Consider the following 26,364-nt stretch of genomic DNA (forward strand, 5'->3'; position numbering starts at 1 on the left):
CCATGCTGTGAGTTGGCCCAGGTAAGTTTGTTTTGATATATCCAGTTATGTTACTTTTGAGTTTAGCATTAAAGCTGTTTTGAGTCCAAGTTTTGCCTCAGTGTCTGCACCTTGGGTCCTTTTCCAGCCTGCACAAAGCCATTTCATAACAGTCTCAGAATGACGCTGAAAAACGAGTTCATGCATTTATTACTTCCAGGCTGGATGACTGTAATTCATTATTATCAGGAAGTCCTAAAAACTCCCTGAAAAGCCTTCAGCTAATCCAAAATGCTGCAGCACGAATACTGACAGGGACTAGAAAGAGAGAGCAGATTTCTCCTGCTTTGGCTTCCCTTCATGGACTTCCTGTTAAATCCAGAGTTCAAAATCCTGCTCCTCACACACAAGTTCTTAAATAATCAGGCCTTATCTTAATGACCTTATAATACTAGATCACCCCATTAGCGCAATTTGCTCTCACACTGCAGGCCTACTTGTTGTTCCTAGAGTATTTAAAAGTAGAATGGGAGGGAGAGCCTTCAGTTTTCAGGCCCCTCTTCTGTGGAACCAGCTTCCAGTTTGGATTCGGGAGACAGACACTCTCTACTTTCAAGATTAGGCTTCAAACTTTCCTTTTTGCTAAAGCATATAGTTAGGGCTGGATCAGGTGACCCTGAATCCTCCCTTAGTTATGCTGCAATAGACGTAGGGCGCTGGGGGATTCCAATGATGCATTGACTATTTCTTCTTCAGTCACTGTCTTCACTCACTATGTGCTAATAGGTGTGTGAATCATACTTTAATTTCTGGCTCTCTTCCACAACATGTCTTTATCCTGTCTTCCTTCTCTCAATGCGTCACAGCAGATGGCCCCACCCCTGGAAAGTGGATGAGCAACTGTCATTTTGCAGTCGGGTCACTTTTTGTGGAGAAATAAATAAAACAATATAATAGGAAAATAAAGATGCTAAGTATATTGATTTCATGACAACTAAACTTTGTGGTGCCCAAATTTATGTACCTGCTTGATTTTTGTTTAAACAATTATTGCACACTTTTTGTAAATCCAGTAAACTTCTTTTCACTTCTGAAATATCACTGTCTCCTATATGATATATTTAACTGACATTTTTTTATTGTAACAACCAACGATTTATAAAGGAAAATAATGGCTATTAACAAAGTTTCCCAAACTCTTGCATCCCACCGTATTAGTATATTTTGTCATTAGTATAATATGAAATAAATTCTACATGTGTCAAGTCGTGTGCCAATGTTTGCTGTGTAGTCGAACTGAGACATTGGTCATTACAAAAATTTATAGGAAATAATAAAATTCTCAAACAGAAGAACATTAAACATAAGTATTTAAAGAGAGACAGGAATAAAAAAAGGACCCAGCTGCTTTCCAGAGCAGGAACAAGGCTGAGGAGGAAATTTAACAGAAATGCACTCCGCTTTAACCTAAATGGGAACATTCAATGGGAAACTTTCCTTAGGGAACTGGTAAATACAATGAACTCTGATTATTAAACATATGCATATGTTGAGGTATGTGTAATGATTTGGGGGATGGATTGCTTTAGCTTAGTCCTCATTCTGATTGGTATTTGTTCCATATTTTCAAGTCTTAGACATAATGAAGGATTTTACAACAATAACCCTTGAGTGGGTTGATCACTGATAAATTGTTTGTTGACTTTATAGGTAGGTAGATACAGAAAAAAGGGACATGATAACATCTTTTAAAAAAATCCCAAAGCATATCCAACTATAGTCATTAGTATGCCATATGCTTAGCCACAGGGGTGGCTGTAGCTCAGGTGGCAGAGCAGGTGGTTCGATCCCAGGCTGCATCCTGGCTGCATGTCAAATATCCTTGGGCAAGATACTAACCCCGTGTTTGCCTACTGGTGGTGGTCAGAGGGCCCGGTGGCGCCTGTGTCCGGCAGCCTCGCCTCTGTCAGTGCGCCCCAGGGCAGCTGTGGCTACAATGTAGCTTGCTATCGCCAGTGTGTGTGTGTGTGTGTGTGTGAATGGGTGAATGACTGAATGTAGTGTAAAGCGCTTTGGGGTCCTATGGACTAGAAAAGCGCTATACAAATGCAGGCCATTTATGACTTTTGGGGACGTTTCTAACACATACACTCCGCTTTAACCTAAATGGGGACATTCAATGGGAAACTTTCCTTAGGGAACTGGTTAATACAATGAACTCGGATTATTAAACATCTTCATATATTAAGGTATGTGTAACTACTTTTCAGATGGATTTCTCTATCTTAGTCCTCATTCTGATTGGTATTTGTTCCGTATTTTTAAATTTTAGACATAATGAAGGTTTTTTTTTTTTTTTTTTTTTTTTTTTTTAACATAACCCTTGCTTGAGTGTGGGGATCATTGATAAATTGTTTACAGACTTCATGGATAGATTTATACTGAAAAAGGGACATGATACTATTTTTAGAAAAAAAATCCCAAAACATATCCAACTAGTCATTAGTATGCCATATGCTTGTGACTTTTGGGGACGTTTCTAACACAAATACACTCCGCTTTAACCTAAATGTGGACATTCAATGGGAAACTTTCCTTAGGGAACTGGTAAATACAATGAACTCTGATTATTAAACATATGCATATGTTTAGGTATGTGTAATGATTTGGGGGATGGATTGCTTTATCTTAGTCCTCATTCTGATTGGTATTTGTTCCATATTTTCAAATCTTAGACATGATGAAGGATTTTACAACATAACCCTTACTTGAGTGTGGGAATCATTGATAAATTGTTCTCTGACTTCATGGGTAGGTTTATACAGAAAATAGGGACATGATACCATTTAAAAAAAAAAAAAAAAAAAAAAATACAACTATAGTCACTAGTATGCCATATACTTATGACTTTTGGGGACGTTTCTAACACAAATACACTGCACTTTAACCTAAATGGGGACATTCAAAATCCTGCAGCTTATTTATGTTTCTTTGTTTCAGAATAATAAATAAATAAAACAAATAACATATTCCTCTTTATGAAGCTTATTTATTTTTTCCGTTTTATTAGCCTCTCTTAATTAACAAGATAATCCTCATTGTCAGCTTGCACATGAAAAACTTAAGGATGCTAATAAACATCATTTATTATTTTAGAATCATAAAAGCATTAAAAAAAATGAAATCCCCTAAAATATTGAGAGTTTGGTTCATTCAAACATCCCTTGATGTTTGATCCAAGACAGCTCTGAATGTGTAACTTATATGTGGCTAGCTTTTTCGGGCTAATTAGCTCAAGGCTTTTTTTTCCAAATCATCAAGGGCACATCTAGCAAACCAGTATTAGCATTTATTACTAAATAACTTTCTTACATTCAAACAGAAAATGCTGAAACTTGTCAGCAGAACCCTTAAGATACAGGTATAAGAAACTAAAAAGGTTTTAATCACTTTTCATACCTTTTAAAGCTGCTCTACATGCTGCTGCTTGCACACACCTCCATCGCTGCGATCAAGGCCTATGGTGACATAGAGGTCTTACCTCACCTCCCCAACCTTTAGGCTGTCCCTGCTCTGTCCCTCTTCACTCTCACTCACACACACGAACTCTTTCCCGAAAGCACTCTGATTGTATGACACTAGTGTTCATTGTATTATGTTGTACATAGGACTTTTGTTTTGTTTTTATCTTTAAGTTGTTCACTGTACACTGTAGACCGTGGGAGCATTACAATTTAAAATTCCTGTGTATCATCTGTACATATGGGTTTTCACAATAAAGCTGACTTTGAATTTAACTTGAGTCAAGCTCTGCACATATCTCTAAGGCCCAGTCAACCATGCTACAGAAGCTAATCTTTCCCGCTTGTATCCAGGATATAATTTTTTTTCTGTCATGATCCATATGTAATGACCATTGTCTTACACAGTTTTTGATCAGCTCTTAAAGAGACTTCGGTGAGAATTAAGTTTTATGCCATATGCTTGTGACTTTTTATGCTTTTTAGGCAGTATTTTACATACTGCCTAAAAGGTATTAACATTGAAATTTAAATTTAGCTCAGCTGTTTCACCAAATTTTGGATCCCTGCACCATTTAACAGAAATTCAAGAAAAATCTTAAATAGGGATGGGTATCGTTTAGGTTTTATCCGATACCGGTGCCCAATCGGTACTTTTGAAACGGTGCCGGTGCTCAAACCGGTGCTTAAAGAATGGAGAACACAAAATTGGTCCAAAAACCTCTCATATTCAGCTGGTTTTTTGTAAAAAGATAACAATGTTAGCCTTTTCTGCAGCTATGGGGCATATATGGTATCACTCTTAGCTGGAAGCAGTGCTTAAACAATGGAAAAAATACAAACTTTGTCCAAAAACCTATGTTTAGCTGTTTTCCACTTTTTCTTTGGTCATTTTAGCCTTTTTGGCCAGGGTGAAGGGAGTATCTGCCATCAAACAAGAGGACAGCCGCATGTAGCTATGATGATGTTTGCTAGTTCACCTTACATGCATTAATGTAATAACGTCAGCCTACTCAACGTAAATTGCACACGAACAACATTAAGCTACTCACGCAGAGAAGAACGGCTGCTGCTGCCATCAAATACGGCGCATTTCTCGGCTTTTAAAAAAAAACGCTATGCGTCGCCAGGTGTTTCATCGGATTCGAGGTGTTACCTCCTTTGACAGTATCACAGTATCAGCTTAAAGCACTTGTTGCAGGCTGCTGAGTTTGCATATTTTGCTGTGAAGTACAGCCAGACTTTGACCGCTTCGCCTTGGGCATTTTTAATCTGTAGCTCTGCATAAAAGAACGTACGTACCTGGCCCCGCCTACTATCCTCGGAAACGTAAAATGATTGGCTAGAAGTGTATCACAGCTCAGGAAAAAAAAGCACCGAAATAAAGCACCGAAATGTGCGCTGCTTTTCGGTCTGGTTACTACCGTTTATGTCAGAACCGGTGCCATCATGGCACCAGACACCGGTACCCATCCCTAATCTTAAATATGTTGCAATACAAGTATCAAGAATTTAGAGTAATTTATGTCAAGCTGCAGTTCAGAAAGCAAATATGAACCTAAAGTGCTCCATTACTTCATGCATCTGCTTCACATCATGCCAAATAATTCTTTAAAAAATATTAAAACTATTTATATCATAATTACGTGAAATATGACTCTTTTGTATTTTCTAGTGTCTTCTTTACCCTTTGAAAATATAATCTACTAAATAGTCTACTGATTTCTATTATTTAGTCAAGAGAACAAATGTTTGTTTATATAAAACCATTGTTTATATAAAACCAAAGAATGTTGAATAAGATTTTCAACAAAGATCAGTATATTAAAAGAAATCTTACACTATAATAATATAAGGGTTAGGGAGAGGTAATACACACACAAAAAATCCAAGAAATGTCACTTTTGGGGACAGTGGAAATTCTTGCAATTTCACACACTTCCACTAGGGGCAACATAGAGTTATACACAGATTGCAAAAATTTTGGGGGGCAATGTCATACACATACACAAAAAATCTAAAAAATGTCACTTTTGGGGTCAGGTGAGATTTTTGGATTAAAATATGTTTTAGAACATGCTGAACGTTGTTAGAGGTAAATCTAATTGGGGACGGTGGTTTTGGTCCCCAAAGGGAGAGGTGTCCCCGATTGACTGGTGTGTGAGCTGATAGAAGTCCCCAATTTTGACACAAGCAAACTCTCTCTCTCACACACACACACACAAAAATGTTCTTGCAATCATGTCACACAGAATACCTCAAGGACACAAACAGCCTATCATCAACTAAATAGGTGTCTAGAGCTTGAAAGTCTAATTCATTTCCTGGATTGAACAGGATCGAGTCATTGTCAACTGCCACTTGGTAAGCATGGAAATGACATTCATAAGTGCAAGGAAGTAACAGTTTCCCATACAATACCCAACAAGTATCAACATTCAAAATATACTTGATTTTAAAGAATTGAGGTTTGGCTTCAGTGTGTACATGGCCAACTACAAAAACATCCTCAAGTTCATATTTGACACTGCTGACAGATATAGCAGACACACGCTGAAGCACTTTATCCTGAAAATGCACATCTGTAAAACTTTTGTTCATTTCCAGAGCATTCTGTAAGTCACCTGGCAGAGATGAAAATGGCACACTGACACTTGTGCTGAGTGAATGTTCAAAGTCAACAAGCAACTTATCTGAAGAAAACTCCCAGCACTGTTTCATTTGATGACGATTGCTAAGAGTTGCAGTGATCTTGCCATGCAAAATATTGCCATATATGGCAATATTTTGCATGGCAAGATTGTTTTGATACAGGCTCAAAACATACTGATATTTTATTAAATCACTTAAAAAGTTGCTGGATGCTAGGAACAAGAGTGCTCATATCATCCAACATGATCCATCCAGCATTAGCTGAGCAAACTCACATTAAACGGGCTTAACCGAAAACTCATCCAACACTGGACACACTTAGCTTGATAAAGCTTCATCCCAATTCAGTGCAAACTAATGGCTCAGTCACATAAGTAAAAACAGCACAGCAACATTCTTGAATCTACACAAAAAAAAAAAGACTGTATGATTGGTGATTGTATTGTATTATTTTGTATTTTCTATTCTGCACTGATTGCAACTTGTGGTGATTACCTGGTTGCCCATAGCTTGACAAGTTTACACTTTCACGGCCACTTTGGATCACAAGAGGATTGCACAGGTCACCTGATAGGTGGCGACCTCTCTGCAAACAGTGCAGTCTGACTTGGATTGACTGTAATCACTCTAAGAGGGATTGCTGAAGTCTTGCAAATGATTGTTGTCAAAGTTATAAATGCAAACAAATTGCCAACATATTGCCATCAGTCTGAATGAGTCTTTGTAAATGAGCACAATATAAGGAGACTCAACCCATCTGTTGAACTCCGCTTATATAGAACCGGAAGGTCAAAACTAAAGGATGTTGTGACCTTGTGAGACCCTCAAGGAATCTAAATCTGACAGTTTGGAAACATGCATGAGTGTCCCACCGGAGACTCTTGCAGTACTCTTCCTGTTCCTCCTTGCGCAAAGGAGCAGACACCCGTGTCGTTGGTGGGTTGATCCAGCTCTCCTCATGCCTAATGGGATCTCATCTACACTATTAAGACTATGGAGACCCAGCAAACCTTCTTGTAGTGGCACGTATAGATAGGCCATCCTAAAATGGGAGCTGCGCTACCTGTGCAACCTGAATGTGCCGTTGTTCTACCAGCAGTAACAAGGACACTAACAAAAAACAAAAGTAGAGAAAGATCAGTCAGGAAAGATAAGGGCAGGGCAATGATCTATGCCTTGTTGTTGCCTCTCAATGGCTTGTTATTCCTGAGAGGATTGACTGATATCCCCGAAACTTAACTGAGTTGCTGTTATAATGTGATAATCACATGCTCCCTTAACTTTTTTTAATTTTTTTTGTGTGCAATGTATATGTGACTGGTTTGTGTTCAGGCTTTAAGTATTGTGTAATTGAAGGAGTGTTGTTAAGGGAGGGACAAAGCTGACTTTGTCACAATTCATTCAGCTTGTTATTGTACTGAAAGACTCAGGGCTTTCACTTTAACTCGTCTGATAAGTACACCCTGTTATAAGCACGGTTTAAGTGTAAATATCGAAAACTCTAAACTCTTCTTCAAACATGATCATATCTCTCATAGAAAAAAACAAAACAAAACAAAGATGGCAAAAGCCAAAATGTCACGAGGATTCAAAAACAAAGGCGATATATGCTGGAGGCTGGTGTGAATGTCAGGTTTTTCTGGAAGGAAAAACAAACAATAAGAACAGGTCACTGGTGTGATAAACATGCTGTTTTGAAGCTTACTGAAAGCCAAAGAGAGGTTCACATTTTATGACACAGTCATGGTACTCTTAAGCTTCTTGTGGGGTATGTTTTACAATAGCGTTTGAACCAAGGACTTGCTGACAACTAAAACTGCTTAATAATGATAATAATAATAACAGTTTTATACCACATGACTGTTATTTGGTAGCTTATGTTCAAGCTAAACTTTCCTTTACATCAGTCTGTCGTCTTGCCTTTAAGGGAGCCTTGTTGAGAAAAATGAACAAAATGGAAACAAAATTTTTTACTCAAAATATTTTTATTGAGCAATTGTGGATACAGTTAACAAAAAAGAAAAAAAAACCCAAGGGAAACATAAAAACTGGTTACACTGAATACAAAACAGAACTTCTCACGTTGGAACAAAACGGAAAAACGGAGGAGCGATTGATTCCAAGAAAACCTAGCTTTGCAAACCACACAGAAATTAGCTGAGCTTCACATTTACATTAACACAGTAAAACCTATAGAGTGGTAGGTCATCAGACCTCTGTGGGATGAGCAATTCTGTTAGTCAAAGGACAGCACCCAACGTTTTGCCCCAGTGATATACTTATCATCCTCACCCACTGTACCAAAGAGAGCAAGTAGGGGGTTGAGAGCCAGTTTCAGGTCAGTAGCCTTGTTCAGAGTGTAGAAAACCGCCTCCCAAAAATTTACCAAGTCAGGGCAGGTCCAAAGCAAAGCATGTGGGTTAGATTGGCATCATCAGACCCGCAGCTGTTACAGCGAGGGATAGAGCCAGGATAAATCTTAGCTGATTTGTATTTAGACAAGTGGGCCCTATGAACTACTTTGAATTGTGAGTTGTGTGAGTTGAATTGGGAGTGGCGGGTGCAGAGTGACATAGAATTTACCAGAGTGAGGACTGAATCCCAAACGTCATCTGACATAGATATACCCAACTCCTTCCCCCATGTGGATTTAAGGCCTTCAAAGGGAGCTGAAGTTATCCTGCACAGTTTGCTATAGATGCGGGAGATTATACCTTTGCCTGATAGTTGCAAACTAAGGAGCTTGTCCAGTAACTTAGTAGCTGGAGCTTCTGGAAAACTGGAGAGGTTGGATTGCAAAAAATGTTGAGTTGTAAATATCTAAAAAATTGAGTTTTGGGAAGAGTGTATTTTGCTGACAGCTGATCAAATAATGCTAGTCTAGTTGTGTATAAAGATATCTTTAAAGTAAATAATACCTGCTCTAAACCAGACCCAAAACAAGTTGTCCAAAGCTTAAGGGAATAATAGGTGATTTAATAAGATAGGATTTTGAAGTGAGAAATTCTTGAGATTGAACTGCATCCTGAACTGAGCCCACACCCGGAGGAAGTGCTGAATGTGAAGTTGTCAATTGACAAAGGTAGAGAAGAACCCAGAAAGGAGGCAAGAGACATACCCTGAGTTGAGTCAAACTCCATTGCTAGCCAAGTGGTGTGGCCCACAACCTTCCCAGATTTTAACCAGTAGGCCATGGAGCAAATATTGGCAGCCCAATAGCAAACGCGGAAGCTAGGGAGTGCCAGGCTCCCTTCAGTCTTAGGTTTCTGTAAATGCATATTAGCTACTTGAGGTCTTTTACCCTCCAAACGTAGGAGGAAATTCTAGAATCAAGGGTTGTAAAGAAGGACTTAGGGATAAAGACTGGTAAAAATTGAAAAAGGGGAAAAAAATAGGAAGAAATGTATTTTAATCGAATTAATTCGACAGACCAGAGTTGTGTGGAAACACAATTTAAATTTAAACAATTAGCTTTTTTATTTCTAAAGCAAACAATTACTTCACGTGCCTGAAGTCAATTATATAATACTGTTGAAATCCTCACATGTCGTTGATTGGTCGGTCAAAAGTCGTGTCGTTGTTGGTGTGACTTTATTTTTGCCCCGCCTTTTCTGCCAAGCTCCTTCACGTTCTTAAGCTGTGATTGGTTAAACACACGTCGATCAAATTCTTTTGCAGGGTTGGTTGCAGGGCGGCGGTTGTTGATGTATGTGTCAGAAGTCAGGTAGTCGGCACAGAGAGCAGCTAGCAGGTAAGCAGACAGCAGCAGGCTGCGTCTTTACTGCTTAATGCGATTAGCCGCACTTCACAAGTAGCCCACTAACTGTACTCTGTGTGCTCTAAATGAGTTTGCGATTAAAAAAAACCATGAACGATTAGGGTGTTTCGCTCAGTGTTCGCCGTCTGCGGCTTTTTAGCCTTGGTAGTTTGTCTGGCTGATTGTAGATAAGCTGAAACTCGTGAATGAGCAGCATAAATGGAGCCACTTATTTATAATTCAAACGAGAACTAGCCTCTTTTATACTCAGTGTTCATATCAACAAAGCAGGTGTTGGAGTGTCAGAGGAAGTGGTGAGTGGGCTAACCTTCACTCAGTTCCTAATAATAACTGTAATATAGCGCTTATTTATACCCGCAAGCTACTTCACTTGTATTTCCACAAAATAGAAACAATAAGTATTATATGTATGTATCTCTTAGATATTGCACATGTCGCTCCTGTTCAGTGGTAACATGCGCTCCTGGGGTGGAATAAATCATTCATTAATGTTGACAGCAATACTACAGGCTGCTGTAGTTTGTTTCAGCCTCCCCTTTGTCTTCCCAGGTAACGATGCAGTTCCTAGGGCGGCTGCTGGACACAGTCTCCTCTGTGTCAACCCTCTTCACCAACCCTTACCGGGTCCGAGAAGTGCCGCTGTCTGACTATGGAGGAGGAGGGAAAGTGAAATTAAAAGAGGAGGGTCGCATAGTTCTGTACAAGTACAGCCAGTCATGGGACTGTCTCCTTCTCTGCCCAGAGACACCGAATGTGGCTTTGAGGTCTGTGTTGATCACGTAGATACACTGTTCTGTGTGACTCTGACATGGGTGTGAAAGTTCAGTGTCAGCTGCAAAAACATTTCTTTTGCACCTTTAGTTGCTTTTATTAGCATAGTTGCTCATTTCATCCTGTGTCATCTTACTGGTTTACTGGTTTAGCCTACATCACCATTACTCAAACAGGCAGCTAAGGCTATGCCTTTTATTTTATCAGCTATAAAGCTTTGTAGCAATCATGTGATATGCTAGTAACTATGACATCATCCATTTTTTTTGCAAAACCCTGTTTTCAGCCTTCACTGTTAGCATTTTGGGAGGCATGTTGTTGGTTTTTGTGCACCAGAGTTGACCTTATGTAGACACAAGGAGGGAGTACTAAATTATAAACTAGTACTAGCAATCTTGCTTGGGAAGTTGCATCTGTAAAGTACATGTATATTTGCTATTTAGTGCTAAGTAACATTTCAAGTAAAATGTTACAACTTCAGTCATAAAAATGAAAGCAGAGAGTATCAGTCGGGATTATCTGGACAATCTGTTACCACTACAAAAAGCATATAGGTCCTGTCAGGTAATTCCATTACAAATGCCCCTAAAGTATCAAAGAACACAAACAAGCTGAGAGGTCCAGGTTTGTTATTCCTATGAGCAGAGGTCAGGAGATCTCCTGTGTTGTCACAATTGACAATCAGGGTAGCCTTACCCCTAACTTTAACCCTTAACAAGTCTTCACTTTAACTTGAACAGTTGTCGTGAAAAGGATTAGTCATAGAAACCAAAGCATTTGATGTACCCAGCTGTAAACATGTTTATTTCTTTCTGCTGTTAAAGTTGTCCATGAGCTTATAAGGGAGTTGACCTGCTTTTGGAGTTGGCCTCATATTGCCACTCCGGGAGCTGCAGAGTTTGGCAGATCTGCGCTGGCATAACTTTTCAGCTCGGGATGTTGCTGCTTGGCTACAGATCTGAAAGGCAGGTTTGAAGAAAGATAGAAAGAAGGTCTTAGCATTGGCCTCAGCTGATACCAGACATGTCAAATATTATTAGTTTACTAGCGCAAACCAGATCCTTGTTGGGAGTAACCAGGAGGGACAGGATTAGAGATGAGTGTATCAGAGAGACAGCTAAGGTTGAGTGGTTTGGAGAGAAACTAGAGGTGAGGTTTGAGATGGTTTGAGACACAAGCAAAGGATTGATTGTGGATATGTTGAAAGCAAAAGTAAAATATTATTTATGTATAGTATGTAAAAAAACATTAAAAGGAACTTTTGGAAGCTAAAGCAGCAAAGAAATAAAAGGAATAAACGTCTTAAACACTAATGCTTGAAGCTTTTTTGAATTGTTTTTCTTAGCAGAGGAGAAATATTATTATTTATTCTTTATCTACTAGTTCATTGGTACCACATTAGCAGAACTTTTGGTAATCTATCCACATTTCCTCTTCTTGTAATCATTGCATTGCCTGCAGGCTGTTTCAGGTGGTGTCAGAGGAAGATGCCATGAACTGGTTCCCACAGTACGCCCTCAAACTTCGACCTTTCTATGAAACGCTTCTTCTGAAGTGTGAGTCGACACAGCCAATCGTGGACTGCATCCGTGCTCACCCAGACTGGAGCTCTGCCCACATTGCTGTTGAAACAGGCCTGAGAGAGTGTCTCAAACATAACTATGTGCAGAGGTAAGATAAGCCAAATTGATATTCTTTTTTGGGTTTCTGTGATTATTTTGTATTTATTGGCCTTTTAGTGAGTGAAATATCAGACAGCAGTACGTCTCACAGTTGCATCTTCGTGTTTATGGTATTGATTGATGGGTGGATGAATAATGCCGAATGAAGAGAGATGTAACTCATTAGTCAGGAAGTCTGTGCCAGCTAAATGAATCCAGTGCAACAGATGGTATTGATTATTTAATTGGTTTATAGAAATGTTGCCTCAAAGCACTTATGGTATTATCGAAGCTTATAGCTCATTAGATACAAGTCATTTATTTTTTCACTCATTTTCTTGTGCATTTTTTAAATTGCTCCCTTATTGGCAAAAGTTTCTGTCTTATTAATAAAAAATGTGACTTTTGAGTAATTTTGAGGTAAAATTGAAAGCTACTTGATTCAGTTAGTCTATTAGTGGATATTTAGTTCTAACAGTTTCACAAAAAAAGTCTCTGATTCAGCCTGAAAACCATCCTCTACAAGTAGCGTTGCTGGGAAGTTTAACTTAAAAGACACGATCTGGAGAGTAGGTGTGAATGTGAGTGCGAATGGTTGTCAGTGTGCCTGTGTTAGCCCTGTGACAGACTGGCAACCTGTCCAGGGCGTACCCTGCCTCTTGCCCTAAGACAGCTGGGATAGGCTCCAGCGCCCCCGCGACCCTGAAAAGGATAAGCGGCAGAGAGAATGGACGGACACGGTCTGGATACGAGAATAACATAATAAGGAAATCCGAAGTGAAATGAGTTGCTGAGGAAAAACAGGAAAAGGCAGTCCTTCCTTGACCAAAGCAATAATAACACAAGTCTGCTTAAAAAACAAAACAACAACCCCCCCTCTCCCCAGCTCTCATGCTTTACTGATATGACTTGAAAACATATAGCTGAAGAATTTAGGAAATAAAAAGAAGCTTAGGAAAGTTTGTTGACTAAAGCACACAGAAAGCCTCTGCGGTGCTTCATGGTGCAGAGCTCCCACAACATCAGCTCAAAATCTTTGCATCTCCAGTCAGATCAATGCTCGGGACGCATCAGGCCAGACGCCGCTGCATCTGGCATGTGGGCGAGCTGACGCCACATGTGTGAAGGAGCTTTTGGAAGAAAGCCAAGCTCGCACTGACATCAAAGACCAAAACGGAGAGACACCGATCCACTACGCTGCCAAGCAGGATTCTACGGTAATCATCCAGGTGAGCCTCAGCTAAAGCAAGATGGTAGAGTCAGACCTCAGACCCTCTAAAGTGCACATTAAAATGATTTCTCCCTCTCTCCACTTTTCCTGCTGTTTTCGTTCTCACCTTTCTCTCATCATCCAGGTCCTTTGCTCGCGGTTATGCTCTGGTGTGGACGAACTCAACAAGAACGGAGAGACGCCGCTCCATGTGGCCTGCCGTACAGGCCGAGTGGAGGCTGTCAAGGCCCTGTTAGGAGGTGGGGCCAAGTGTGACATCATTGGCGGTACAGGTTACCCCATCCACAGCGCCATGAAATACAGCGAGAAGGGGTGAGTGGGAGGAACAATGAGTTATTTTTGTGTCTATAGATGAGCAAAATTGGCCGATTGTGCGTCTGTGTTTTACTGCACGATACTAAAGAACACTGAAAATGGGAACAGCTTCTCTGGTTCTCCTTTTTTACCGGTTCTCTAGAAGTTGTCTGTCTGTCTGTCTGTCTGTAATATGTGACTTCTCTACACTATAATAAAGAATGTAGTACATATTTAATATTCTTGTTTTAATTTCGTGTTCATCTGTTAGTTGTGTGGAGGAGATCCTCAAAGCAGATCCAAACCAGCTCCAGGCAGAGGACTCTTTGTATGGAGGGACGCCTCTCCACTGGGCTAAAACTGCTGAGGTTAGAAACACTACGTCGTGTGCTGTGTAAAAATTCATAATGGTTTGTTTAGTTTTGGCATTACTCTTGCAAACATCCTGAGAAATTCACACTGAGTTTAATCCTGAGTAAATCTAGCCGCCTGCCAGTGATGGCTGTGCGTCCTCTGGTCTCTCAAATCAGCACATCTGCGAGGGATTAACACGGAGCTAGAGACTTGACTTCATGTTTCTTTCTGTCTTCATGTCTGGGTGATAGATGTGTCGCATGCTGTTAGAGTGTGGCTGTGAAGTGAACTACCTCAGTAAGACCGGAGAGAGCGCTCTGCACATTTTGACCAAGAAGGGTCGCTTTGAGGCGGCTATGGTGTTGCTCACCCACGGAGCGAATGCCAACCTGAGGGGCCAGGATGGAAACACAGCTCTGCACTTAGCCATGAAGGTGTGTATACGATCTGCAAAATGTTCATGAGGAGAAAAGAGAAAGGTTACTTTGCAAGACATTGTGAGATTACGGGAGTTGTAGAACGCAGCACCTTTGAAATCAGATTGCAATACTCATAAAGAAAACTGAGGTCATGCTCTGTGTTACAGCCAGCGTGTTCACACTGCAAAATCTCTTTCCAGTCTGTTTTGATGAGTTCTTATTCAACATCAAATGTTTGTTTGTGGGCACATGGTTAGCACTGCCGCCTCACAGCAAGACGATTCCTGGTTCAAATGTCCTGGCAGGCTGGTGCTTTGTATCTGGAGCTTACATATTCTCCCTGTGCTTTCCTCCCACAGACCAAAGATGTGCATTGTAGCTTAGTTGGTGATTGTAAATTGGCCATGTGAGGTTAATAGTGCGTATAGCATAAAGCACTGCATAAATGTATGGTTAGAGAAATGCTGTCTGAATTGCCACAGTGTTTCCATTTTAAAAAATATGTATTATTTTAATGTGAGCTGCATAACTGAGGTTTTTCACAATGGGGGTACAAACCCAGCTAAGCTATTGCAACAAGTACTGATTGTTCAAATACAACTGCAAAAAACCTTCAATGCTGTGTGAAATGTAACTAACTACAAAATGTAATGATTCGCAAATCTGATAATCATATTTTACTCAAAATAGAACAGTGAGACAATTTATGTTTTAAATGTTTAAACTGTGAAAATGTGCCAGCTTAAGAAAAACATTTGCTTATTTTGAATTTAATGGCAGCAACACATCTTAAAAACTGTTGCGACATCACTGAGTAGCAGCCCCTCTTGTTTTGACAGCAGTACGTAAAACTCAGGAGACCAGTTGCTGGACGTCTAACTGTTGTCTGATTTAGGATTCTAGCTGCTCAACAGTCCTGCAGACTGCAGGCAGGCCAGCTCAGCGGACTCTTCTCCTACAAAGTCATGCTGTTGTAATAATTGCAGTATGTGGTTTAGTATTGCCTTGTTGAAGGGAAGCGTATGTTGCTCTAAAACCTGCTAGCACCTTCCAGCATTCGTGGAACCTTTCCAGATGTAATAGTTTCAACAAAAACTTCTGGAAGTCTTCTTGAGCCCAATCAGTGATTTCCTCTATAAACACATTTTTTCCATATTAGGGAACTTCTGGCCATCTTCACCTCTGAGAAACTCAGAAATTCTGTTTTTATTTACTTCTTACCCAGCATCCCAATTTGTTTGGAATTGAGGTTGTATTTTTTTGTTTTATCCTTTGTTCCATATCCTTAAAAAAAACCTCTTCTCATTTGTTGTGACTGCTCAGATGGACCACATAGAGTTGATCAAAGCTCTAATAGTGTTTGGTGCAGATGTGGAGATTCACAATGATTTGGGCGAGACACCTGGACTCATCGCTGCACGCACCAGCAAAGGTAATGAGAGAGAGAGAGTGAGATGGGGGGTTAAAGCGAAACATTTAAACATATAAAGAACATAGAAGTCTGAGCTTGGACTGGTGGTGTTAACAGTGAAATTAGGAGTTAATGTGCCTGACCTAACAACCCTGTTTGATCTCATGTAGTCTGATTTGAAAGCATGTGTCCACTGTGGATGATATTAGTCTGCATGTTGTGTTGGAGCTGTAATTAAGGGTTTTATAATCTGCCACTTTATCCCATTATGTATTAATATTATATGATATGATAACACTTCCTGTTACAGATATATTGCTTTATCACTATGAAGCAATGAAAAAATATTAGTTATTGCTTATAGTCAGTTAAACTTTGTGATCATGCTTTTTTTTTTTTTTTTTTGCAGTATGCAGTATTGCAGCATCTTGGCCTTACTGCCTTTTAGTGAAATATCCGATTAGATTAGGTTAGATTTTGGTCCACAGAAGCAGAAAATGGAAAAGAGCATACAAATAAACTCACTAACTCTAAGGCTACGTTCACACTGCAGGTCTTAATGCTCAATTCCGATTTTTTGATCAAATCCGATTTTTTTTGTCTGCTTGTTCACACTACAAATAAAATGCGACAGCAAACGCGCTCTAGTTTCTTTTGCGGCCCGCATGCGCAAAAGAAGACGTCACACACAACGCGCTCTGTTTAGACCAAACAGTATTGTTTGACTGATGGCCTTTAATATAAAGACTTGTTTCGGACTTTACGTTTTCCAATTTTGCTTTAAGTTATAAAGTTATTTTTTTATTTACATATGGCCTAATAATTATCCTTATTGCTGTTTTAGAGAGGAGCGGTGCTTCAAAGGCTAGTTGCAGATAATCTGCAGATTATACAGTACAAATAAAATGTTCACGTTTCTCCAACGTTGTCTTCCCAACAGTTTCACTGACATCTACACTGGATGGCCGGGAAGTGTTCGCGATGTCTTCTCCGGCGCTGATAATTGTTGTCTGTCTTGTGTCAGTGACGTAAAAGACGGATTTAATGCGACATGACCATTCAAACAGCAGTCGCTTTCTAAAACATCGTATATGTATCGGATTCAGTACCACATACGAAAGTGACCCAGATCGGATTTGAAAATATCTGACTTGTGCCGTTCACACTGTCATACCATGATCTGATATGGGTCGCACAAGGTCAAAAAAGTCAGATTTGATGCGGTTTTGCCTGCAGTGTGAACGTAGCCTTAGTCATCCCACAGGAAATAAAAACAGTTTCTAATTTCTTTCTGTTGATATATGCAGCTGTTTACTGTTATTTTTCTGATCACTTTCTTTTTTGGCAGAAAGCTGGAGACAAAGACAAAGATTTAAAATTTCACTTTGATTTCTTAGAAAAGCTCAGAGCATGTTACGGCTAAATTGAGCCAGCTAATGGATGTTTGCTTTCAAATACATAGACAGTGCAGGAAACCATTCACAAAGAAGAAATGGGAGTAAACTAAGTTTGTATTGACTTACTGATTTTGAAAATGCATGATAATTGCTAACAGCTTGCTTATGTTCTTGCTTTCTCTCTTCCTTTCATCTCTCTCCGTCTCTCATCTTTGTGGCGTGTGTGCACGTCTAACTTGTTGGCTGCTGCTCTGTGTGTGTGTTTGTGTGTTAACATGAAAGGTCCTAATAGAAAGATACTGCTGGACTTGCTGTGTAGTGTAGGAGTACAGCGTTGCCTCCCTCCCTCCCCCGGCAGTCCTCCTCCTCCTCCCATCTCCAAGAAGGTCAAGCCTCAAGGCATAGGTAACACCACCACCCCCTCACCCCTGCTCCTCCCTCATGCTTCTCCATTTCCATTTTTCTGTCACTTCAAATATTCGAGTTTGTGTTGTCAGTCAATTTTTTACCCTTACTTTTCTTAGCTATAGATCATTCTTTCTGTATTATATATTTAATGATCAAATTTAGTATAATCTTAAATCGCTGTAAACGTAATGTAAGAGCTGGATTCAAGTGTTCCTTCATATTTAAGTTAAAATAATAATAATAATGGATTGGATTTATATAGCGCTTTTCAAGGCACCCAAAGCACTTTACAATGCCACTATTCAGTCACTCTCACATTCACACACTGGTGGAGGCAAGCTACGGTTGTAGCCACAGCTGCCCTGGGGCAGACTGACAGAAGCGAGGCTGCCATATCGTGCCATCGGCCCCTCTGGCCAACACCAGTAGGCGGTAGGGTAAAGTGTCTTGCCCAAGGACACAACGACCAGGACAGAGAGCCCGGGGATCGAACCGACCCCGTTTTTTCCTAGTTTAGTTTAGTTTATGCACAAATGTGATGTCATGTTTTGCTCCTGTACCAACAGCTGTTGTGATTGGCTTTTAGGATTTGAGGACATCTTGTATGTGGGGGCTGCAGTGGGTGCAATGAGCAGAGGCATATCTGAAATAGACGGCCCCCAAATGGAAACGAGAAAGTGAGTATAACATATCACGCGCCTTTATTGCTACTACTTACCCATAATCAAAGCACACACAGAAGGTTGTAGGCAAACACTGAATATATAAGACAGACATGGCCGTTGTGACTTTACCTACAGTTATCATAGTTCTGTATAGTTACTGTGCTGTAACAATGACACATATTTACCGACACCACAGTAACTATGTGTCTTTTTTTCAAAGTGGATGTGACGGTAACAGGTGGATGTGATATTCCTCATACTTCATCCTAAATCATACTCTGCTTTATCTATACTGTCTATTTAACTCTAAGTGGGACCATCATTTATAAAATAATCATATTGTGTTCAGATTGAGATACACATGCACACTGACAATGTGACTGTGGCCATAAACTCACCATGAAAGTGTTTCTAAAACCACTTTAATACAAATGTAATATTAATAATTCATATTATTGTAAAGTGTATAACTGATACACCCACAGCTCACTTTTAGAAAGAATCCAGGGTCAAAGCACTTCTGCTGTTCTGTGCTGCACAATAATAGGTTTCACAGTGTAGTAATGCCATTGTTCAGTATGCATTGAAAGCCTCTGCCCTCCTTGATTTCTTTACCATTTGTGGGCTTTGACCTGCATGCGTTTAAGGCCTTTCTCTCCAGGTTTACTTTACTTTGCTTTGTTTTATTTTGCTGTTCTCTGTGTTGTGATGTTTGGTTTTGCTGGTCACATGACTCTTTTCAGTAAACTCTGTTTCGAGGATTCTGCTCTGTTCCAGAGGATCTAAAAAGTTGGATATGCAAGTGATTGGCTGGATAAAATTCATCATATTGGTCTTGGCCATCCGACAGGATGGACAGTCTGCTGTGTCTTGATGGTGGCGGTATTAAAGGCCTGGTGCTGATCCAGATGCTGATCGCTCTGGAGAAGGAGGCGGGCAGACCCACCAGAGAGCTCTTCGACTGGGTAGCTGGCACGAGCACGGGAGGCATCCTGGCTCTGGCTATAATCCACGGTGTGTTTGTGTTCTCTTTTCCAGTGCTGGGTTTTCATCACATAGCATCAGAACAACAATGACACTTCTTCTATGTGTAGGTAAATCCATGGAGTACCTGCGCTGCCTGTACTTTAGGATGAAGGAGCAGGTGTTCAAAGGATCAAGACCCTATGAATCAGCACCGCTAGAGGACTTCCTAAAAACAGAGTTTGGAGAAAACACCAAGATGACTGACATAAAGTTCCCCAGGTAGATATCTGAATGTGATAATAGGCAGAAAAATGCCAAAAAAAAGCTAAAATTCAAAAGAATTGCAGACCTCTGCCCAAGCTGCTCGTCATCTGGGCAGCATTTACTTTTAAGCAAAGAGTAATGTATCTTCTATTAAAACATTGTGTACAAGCAGGCAATAGATAATAGGTATTGATTTGTAAATAACTGAAATAACTTGAGCTTATTATATAATATTATAATGCAGTTTATTTCTAACCAACTAGCAGCTCATTCATCATCGTGTGAAACAAAGGCAGATGTGATACGTAAAAGTGAGGTCAGAGGTCAAATGTGACATGATATTTAAATGGTAACTATAGTGTGATATTTAGAATCCCCATATAACAGAATCATTTCCTAAGTAATGCCAATATAAACGAAGGCAGCAGAATTTTAAACACCATTTTAAGAAAATTGACATTTTATGAAAGTTTGAATTTATCTGACCTCGAAGAAGAAGTCAGAGACAGTAACATGATATTTACAATCCCCATATACCATTCCCTATATAACTATATGTTGTCAATACTGACAATGGCGGTAATAAACAGTTATAAATAGCTCTAAATAGAATTATTATCACTTTAACCTTGAGTTTTACATTGAAGGTGAGGTCAGAGGTCAAATGTGATTAACATGAACCCACTCTACACTCCTACAAAGTTTTATTATAATTCATTCATAACTTTTCGACCTGTCACGCTTACAGAGAGAATGACAAATTGTTGCGTTCTAAATGTTATGCAGCCATCTGCCACAAGATGGCGCTGCAGCTTTTCCATTGCTATAGTTAAGCACCAGAAATTTGTTAATGCAGCCTTAATCTTCCTTTAAGTCTGTCATTGTTCAGACCTCAGTGTTTCTTAGGTTTTATACTAATCAATTAGCCAAAGATTTTTCCTTATTTACTCGACTAAGAATTTAGTCGCCTCAGTTTCTGCTGGTGCGAACAGTGTCATATAAAAGCTTTAAATATCCCACTCTTTTGCTGTGATTGGTCAGTTTTTAAAACTTTGAGCTGGTTTTACCCTGATGTGTTAAATTGAGTCACCTAATTTTTTTCCGAGGTTCAGTTCCTGAGAATTAAGAAAAGGTACTGACTTGCTTAGATATGTGTAGCATGGCTCTCTTAACACTAAAATAATACAGCTGAAGCCAGATTGGTTTTAAAAATATTTTTGTAATTTGGTTGAAATGCTGCTGTTCAAATTTTCAGGTGTTTAAGGAGAACAGGCAAACATCCTTTCACTTCTTTCTTTCTTTACAGGGTAATGGTGACCAGTGTTCTGGCAGACAGACATCCAGGCGAGCTTCATATATTCAGGAACTATGACCCTCCATCCGTCTCCAGAGAGGCCCCATACACCACCACTGCCACATTCAAGCCTCTCACCATCCCACAAGGCACGTCAGATATCACCTGTGTTTGTCAGCTACAGCACCAGCCCTCAAATGTCAAATGTATTAAATGGGATAATGAAGTGCTCTGAACATACCACTGGATGGCACCAAAGGAATTTTCAGAGCTCATATTTTAATGTGAGGGTTATCTACTTTCACTTCACTGAGGCAAGAAAAGCTGAAAACTAAGCCTGTGTTTGAACACAACACTGAAACTGAGACTGTGTGTGCTGTTCATGAAGGAGTCGTGTCCTGTGTTGTGTGTGAGTCCCAGCCGTGTTGTTGTTACAGGCTGGGAGGATGAAGATATGTTGATAGTAGGATACACAGAAGAGCCACCCAGAAAGATAAGGAAGGTGACAGATGAAGGTGTGTGTATGCGTACAGGACCAAGTCCTGGAAAGTCGTGAAAAAGACAGACAGGAAGTGATAATTATGAACTCAGAACAGTGTAATTGCATTTACTATGCATGACTTTCTTACTTATATCCTTGTGTTCATATCAGAACAACTTGTATGGCGAGCTGCTCGCTCCAGCGGCGCTGCTCCCACCTACTTCCGACCAATGGGGCGCTTTCTGGATGGAGGGCTGCTGGCCAATAACCCGACACTAGATGCCATGACAGAAGTCCATCAGTACAATAAGGCCTTAAAAGCAGAGGTAGGCAACCGGAGCTCTATTCACTTTCCTTCCTTTATGCACTTAATGGACGTTAAGCCACATGGATTTGTTCGTGACTTCTTCTCTGCACGTGTGTCTCTTAGGGCCGTGAGAAGGACTTAAAGAAGCTGGGTATAGTGGTCTCTCTTGGAACAGGTGAGCCAAGTAATTGTGTGTCAAAATGTTAAATTATGTGAGTCATATCTCTTCTTCTGTGTCTTTAATATTCATTAAATGCAAAGTAAACTGATATATACACACACACTGGCCACTTTATTAGGTACATATCGCTAGTACTGGGTTGGACTCTGTTTTGCTTTTAGACCTGCCCTAATTCTGTGTGGCACAAATTCAACAAGGTGATGAAAGGATTCCTCAGAGATTTGGGTCCATATTGACATGATATCACAGAGTTGCTGCAGATTGGTTGGATGCACATAAATGATGTCATGTTCAAGGAACCAGACATGGCACATTATCTTGCTGGATACAGCCTTCAAAAGATTGGTACAGTGGGGTGATAAAGGACCACATAGACATACAATATAGACACGCTCAGCAACAATAGTCGGGTAACTGTGGTGTTTAAATGATGTCATTTAGCACTAAGGGGCCCAAGAGTGCCGGGAAAGTGTCCTTGAAACCATTGCACGACCAGTAGCAGTGCAGACGTTTGTGTTTTTTATGCCACATTTTGACCCAACACTCTAAATGTTGCTGCAGAATTTGAAACTTATCAGACCAGGTACTGTTTTTCTAATCTTCTGTTGTCAATTTTTGGTGACTTGTAGCCTCAGTTTGCTGTTCTTAACTGATAGAAGGACACCTGGTGTGGTCTTCTGCTGCTTTAGCCCATGCGTTTGACATGTTTTATGTTTAGAAATGCTCTTAATTACCTTAGTTGATACTAAGTTGACCATTCTCTCGTAAACCTTAGAGACGGTTTTGTGGGAAAATCCCAGCAGATCAACAGCTTCTGAAATGCTCAGAGCAGCCTGTCTGGCACCAACATCTGTGTCGCTCAAATAAAGTTTGTTCCTCATTCTGATGCTCAGTTTGATTTTCAGCAGTTCATCTTGATCATGTCTAAATGCACTGAATCGCTGCCATGTGTTTGACTGATTTAGATATTTGTGTTAACATGCAGTTGAACAGGTGTACTTAATTAAGTGGCCAGTGGGTGTATATATCAGTTGTATCAGAGCTACACAGGAATGCATACCTATCACATTGTGAATAACTAGCTGGAGTTCAGTGTCTCTATTTGAAGTCTCCCTCCCCTTTATCATTTTGTACGCGTGCTCCTGTGTGTCTCCAGGTAAACCTCCTCAGGTGGTGGTGAGCTCTGTGGATGTGTTCCGACCCTCCAACCCACTGGAGCTGGCCAAGTCCTTTGTAGGAGCAAAAGAGCTGGGCAAAATGCTGGTGGACTGTGTGAGTGCATCATTTTTCAGTTTATGTCTGTGAGTGGTTAACTCTGGCCATTGCTGTAATGTGCCCTGATTACTTATTTTTATTTAATCTGTTATTTGTGTTTATTCCATTTGACATTTGTGCATGTATTGGTGTTCTAATAACAAAAACATTTGTTAAAGCATGTTTTTCTTGCTCATTATAAATACGTCTCTCTCACTGCACAGTGTACAGACTCTGATGGCTGTGCAGTGGACAGGGCCAGAGCGTGGTGTGAAATGATCGACACCATTTACCACAGGTCAGAAACGACACACGTGTTAGTTTTGCTTCTTTTTTAATGCATCCTCTTTTCTCAGCCTCTCTGTATTTGTACCAACTTGCTCTCATCCATTTATCTTAGAATGCTTGTAGTTGTTTCTTATTCCCAGACGCTTCATCTGCAGGGGTTTAAAAGGAGTTCCTGTAAGACTGAGTGTTTACTTCAATTTCATTCAGTTTTATTCAAATGGTGACAAATCACAACAACAGTTGTGATTTGACTTTATATTGTAAGGTAAAGACCCTACAATAATACAGAAAATAGAGGAAAGTCCAGCAATCATATGACCCCTCTATGAGCAAGCAGAAAGAAACCTGCACTAAAATCAAACTCACATAGGGGCTGAGTGGATGAGACCGAACAAAGACATGCTGTGGAAGAGAGCCAGAGATTAATAATAACTATTGATTAAATGCAGACAGTTGTATAAACTGATTCACACGTACATTTCATGTGAACTGTCACAGTGATCAAATCTGCCGCATGTCAGTTATCTAGAAGTAGGACATTTATCACCAACCTATATATGACATGACTGCAGTTTTGTCACATTATAAATTACTTTCATGGATGTAGTTATGACATTTCAATTCAGTTTGGTTTTAATTAAGTTTTATTTATATAGCATCAAATCACAAGCCACATCAAGGCACTTTATATTATAAGGTAAATTACTTTACAGTAATAGATAATAAACCACAACAATCTTATGACTCCCTATGAACAACCACTGCTGACAGTGGGAAGAAAAAACTCCCTTTTAACAGGAAGAAATCTCCAGGCTCAGGGAGAGGGGCGGCTTTTTGCTGTTGAGGGGGAGGAGGAGGAAGAGGAGGTAAAAGAGGCACTGTGGAACTAACTGCTGTGTCTTTTAGCTTCATGGATAGATAAAGGCGCACATCATTTAAATAGCAATAGAAGTATGTATAATATGCCTGCCTAAGAGGAGCATGTAGAATATAAATAGAACTGGTCCCTACAGAGAACCGTGTGCATCATTAAATAGGTAGATGTTTGTGTTTATAAATATGATATCAGTTCATACATATAAATTTTGATGTCAGTGTTTCCGTTAAATTGTGTGATTAAAAAGGACCGTAAAGTGTCACAAGGTCATGAGGTTATGTTGCATCTCGTCTTTTTCGCTGTACTCACGTGAGAACCTGAGACCAAATGCTGTAGTTTCACTTCTGTTAGAAACTCATAAAGTACCAAATAACAGGTTTACACTGCAGTCGATCAGTTTAGCACACACACTCTTTTTCTGTTGTACCATGTGGTTCAGCATTGTCTTGTAAGCAAGCCTACAGTGGAAAAGAAGCATGAACGTAGCTCCAAAAGCTCTTCAGCAGCAATGGTGATTTTTCCTGTTGTTTTTATTTATCCCTTTTTTTGCATTTAGTCTTTCTTTACTATCTTTAGCATGTCTCTCTGCACAGTTAGTTATCATTATTTTGTTTATTAATCACTGTGTCCGTTGCATTGTGTGCAGATTGAGTCCCCAACTATCTCAGGAGGTGATGCTGGATGAGGTGAGCGACGCAGCCCTGGTGGACATGCTGTGGGAGACCCAGATGTATCTGTATGAGAAGAGGGAGGTCCTCCAGTCTCTGGCAAAATTACTACTGAACAACTAAAAGCACAAGAACATCACAAATGGAGGCTGTGAAGAGTGTTTGAATGGAGCAGTGAGATTACTGAGCTGTATGTCTGACTAAAAACTGTAATGTGTGTGTCGGTGTGCTCTCTGTTCAAACTGAATGAATCAGTTTGAGTATGAGTACAAACGTATTAAATATGTGGAAAGCTAACCCAGGAAACAGCTGACCTACTAAAGCCTGTTTAAAGGTGTTTTATGTAGCATCATGTGACCTTAGCACTGATCCTGTTGTGGTTGATCAGGTTTACTTCTAACATATGAACCAATGAAGAAGTTGAAGTTGTACTGAGGAAATGTAAACTGACTGTTACAGTGTCATGTAAGTTTCCACTTCCCCCTACACTGTGGGTCAATCTACCTCTGGATTTGTTGAGGTAAATCTGGAGTGTTTCCTTCCCCTTTTTTCCTCACTTGTTCATCACATTCACTTCTGACACACACTTACAAATACACCCGAGTCATTGAATTTTTCCATTAAGCTGTGTGATAAAAGGGACCCTGAATTGCCACCAGAGCATCAGCAGTATTCTCAGGTGCAGCTGAGATGGTGGTGATGTTGAACCAGTTCTGCCTTATGTGTGGGACCCACATTTGTACCTTTTCTTCCTTCCGTAGTAATCTAATGCCTTTCTGAGTTATTTATACTGACTTGAAACGCAATATTTAGCCTCATGTCTGTTGATAAAATATGATATTAATATGAAATCTTAAAACTGACATGAAAGATGTATTTGAATGAATCATCTCTGTGAAAGATAAAGGAACAGACGCCCTGCTGCTATGTGCACAACACGGACAGGAGGAACAAATTATTTTGTATTTTTATTTTTTTGTATTTGGCTTAATCCTGAAGTATAAATGGTATGGGAATAAAATATCTTAATATTGACCGAACTGCTTTGTTGTTGTTTCAGTTAATCTCAGTCAGCCTGCACCCTTATAAACTTGGCTGTTTATTGCTTTGAAACCCTCTATGCATGATAAGGTCAGTGGCTTTATTGCTTCCTTTGGCCAACTTCTTGTCCCAGCAGGGTATCTGACGAACAGCAGGGTGTAGATGTTGCCCTGGATCTTGTCCACCCCATTTGGCTGACTCC

At 39.9% G+C, this 26,364-nt stretch overlaps 1 protein-coding gene across 3 annotated transcripts; it reads left to right on the top strand.

Moving 5' to 3' along the window:
- Positions 1–26,161, top strand: pla2g6 (phospholipase A2, group VI (cytosolic, calcium-independent)). Of its 3 annotated transcripts, XM_085276172.1 has the most exons (20): positions 1–21; positions 9,831–9,903; positions 10,480–10,694; positions 12,163–12,372; positions 13,411–13,591; positions 13,718–13,905; positions 14,159–14,255; positions 14,493–14,675; positions 15,984–16,092; positions 17,751–17,873; positions 18,463–18,553; positions 19,392–19,555; positions 19,636–19,786; positions 21,078–21,214; positions 21,503–21,580; positions 21,718–21,872; positions 21,977–22,028; positions 23,191–23,306; positions 23,513–23,586; positions 25,100–26,161. In XM_085276172.1, exons 3-20 carry the CDS (start codon positions 10,486–10,488, stop codon positions 25,242–25,244), a joined length of 2,463 nt encoding a protein of 820 aa, XP_085132298.1. In that variant the 5' UTR covers positions 1–21; positions 9,831–9,903; positions 10,480–10,485; the 3' UTR covers positions 25,245–26,161. The 3 variants fall into 3 exon arrangements, with proteins under 3 accessions (XP_085132298.1, XP_085132299.1, XP_085132300.1); XM_085276173.1 differs by lacking the exon at positions 21,503–21,580; XM_085276174.1 differs by lacking the exon at positions 17,751–17,873.
- Positions 26,162–26,364: the final 203 nt, after the last annotated feature.

Source organism: Mchenga conophoros, linkage group LG6 (genome assembly GCF_057382185.1).
Source record: "Mchenga conophoros isolate Kocher_MC1m ecotype Shallow Benthic linkage group LG6, M_conophoros_male_GT1.1, whole genome shotgun sequence".
Taxonomy (NCBI): Eukaryota; Metazoa; Chordata; class Actinopteri; order Cichliformes; family Cichlidae; genus Mchenga; species Mchenga conophoros.